This window comes from Otolemur garnettii, unplaced genomic scaffold (assembly GCF_000181295.1).
Source record: "Otolemur garnettii isolate 467f Iridium unplaced genomic scaffold, OtoGar3 scaffold00003, whole genome shotgun sequence".
In the NCBI taxonomy this organism is placed as follows: Eukaryota; Metazoa; Chordata; class Mammalia; order Primates; family Galagidae; genus Otolemur; species Otolemur garnettii.
This window is the reverse complement of record NW_003852398.1, coordinates 46915575-46917048: the sequence shown is the minus strand read 5'-3', so window position 1 is coordinate 46917048 and position 1474 is coordinate 46915575. Positions and strand designations below refer to the sequence as shown.

Here is a 1474-nt window from a genome sequence, read left to right as displayed (position 1 = left end):
AAGGCCCTGCTGTGCCTTTAAATGTAGCTGACCAAAAGCTTCTTGAAGCTAGCACACAGTTTCAGAAAAAACAAGGAAAGAATACTATTGATGTCTGGTGGCTTTTTGATGATGGAGGTAAGATGGCTAATATGTATTTTGAGTAATTTTAAACATCCTGAAGTTCTGAGAATAGTAACAAGAACTGGCATGCACTCTTCACTCATAGACCCCCAGTCCACTGTGCCAACATGCCCGCAAGAAAAGGATTCGTTTCAGAATCCGGCACAGCAGTTTGCTGTCAGGCTCCTCCGGTGTCCTTCAGTGTGGCAGTTGCTGTGCACGTCCTTGAGCTTCATGGCCGTCACGTTTTTTTCAGTATTACAGAGCATTTTGAGGGGCGTCACTCAGTCGGTGTGCTGGGTGCTGTTTCTCATGATCAGTTTCAGATTATTTTTGGCGGAAATATGACAGAAGTAATGCTGTGCTCTTCTGTCTGCATCTCATTAAGTGGTGCATGATTTTATCCCATAATTGATGAAGTCAGCTTGCAGGGTGGTCTGTCTGCTAAGTGTTACTGTCCCCTCATCGTGGGTCCTGGAGGTGGAGGGGTGAGGGGAGTTCCTTTGAGACTCGTTAAGTTTCTCACTTGACCTTTACCACTGTCTTTTGCATCTTTTGCACAAATGTTTCTGCCTGAATTTATTGTTGTTGTTGTTGTGGTTGCCAAGTAATAATTTGCCAGTCCTGTCATTCTGATTTATTAGTTGCATGTTACTGTAAGGAAGAGTTCTCTCTTTACAGAAGAGACTCATTGATTCCTGTTTTATCGAATGGGGTGTAATTTATTCCTCTCATTGTTTTGATGTTGGATTTGTCCCATGTTTAGCTAGTGGGATCCTCCATGGGCTGATTTCTGTGTCTATTTTTCACGTCCATTCATTCTTTTTGTTACTTTCTGACATGAGATGATGTTATAGGCTCAGTTTGTAGTTTTGTATTTTCTCTACACCAGCCATGGAAGCAACCCTTTATCTAAGGAATGCTGACTCCTGTTAATGGAGAATAGTATTTAGAAACAAAGATCAGGGCATTAGATTTGCTACTGGAGTGTCACTGTCCCTAGGGCCCCTCAGAGGACAGAGCCAGAAAATACACGTGTGTCTGTGTGTGTCCGTATTTGTTTGTGTGCAGGTGTAGAGAGAGATCAGGTATTAGTTTCAGTCCAGTGCCTTTTCACATTTCTCATTTAAGTGCTCAGCCTGACTCCCATAGGGTCGTCCAGTGTGCTCGTTTCCTCGGTCCTCCTGGGTGTGTCCAGTCTCCCACCAGTAGGGTCGTCCAGTGTGCTTGTTTCCTTGGTCCTCCTGGGTGTGTCCAGTCTCCCACCAGTAGGGTCATCCAGTGTGCTCCTTTCCTCGGTCCTCCTGGGTGTGTCCAGTCTCCCACCAGTAGGGTCGTCCAGTGTGCTCCTTTCCTCGGTCCTCCTGGGTGT

General features: G+C 45.5%; 1 protein-coding gene across 1 annotated transcript in view; it reads left to right on the top strand.

Annotated features, from left to right (window-relative positions):
- SLC12A2 (solute carrier family 12 member 2) overlaps nt 1-1474 on the top strand; it is a 90728-nt gene that overhangs the window by 81248 nt on the left and 8006 nt on the right. Inside the window, exon 22 of the mRNA XM_023514764.1 lies at nt 2-117. Within this exon, the coding sequence (XP_023370532.1) occupies nt 2-117 (116 nt within the window). The remainder of the gene's footprint in view (nt 1; nt 118-1474) is intronic.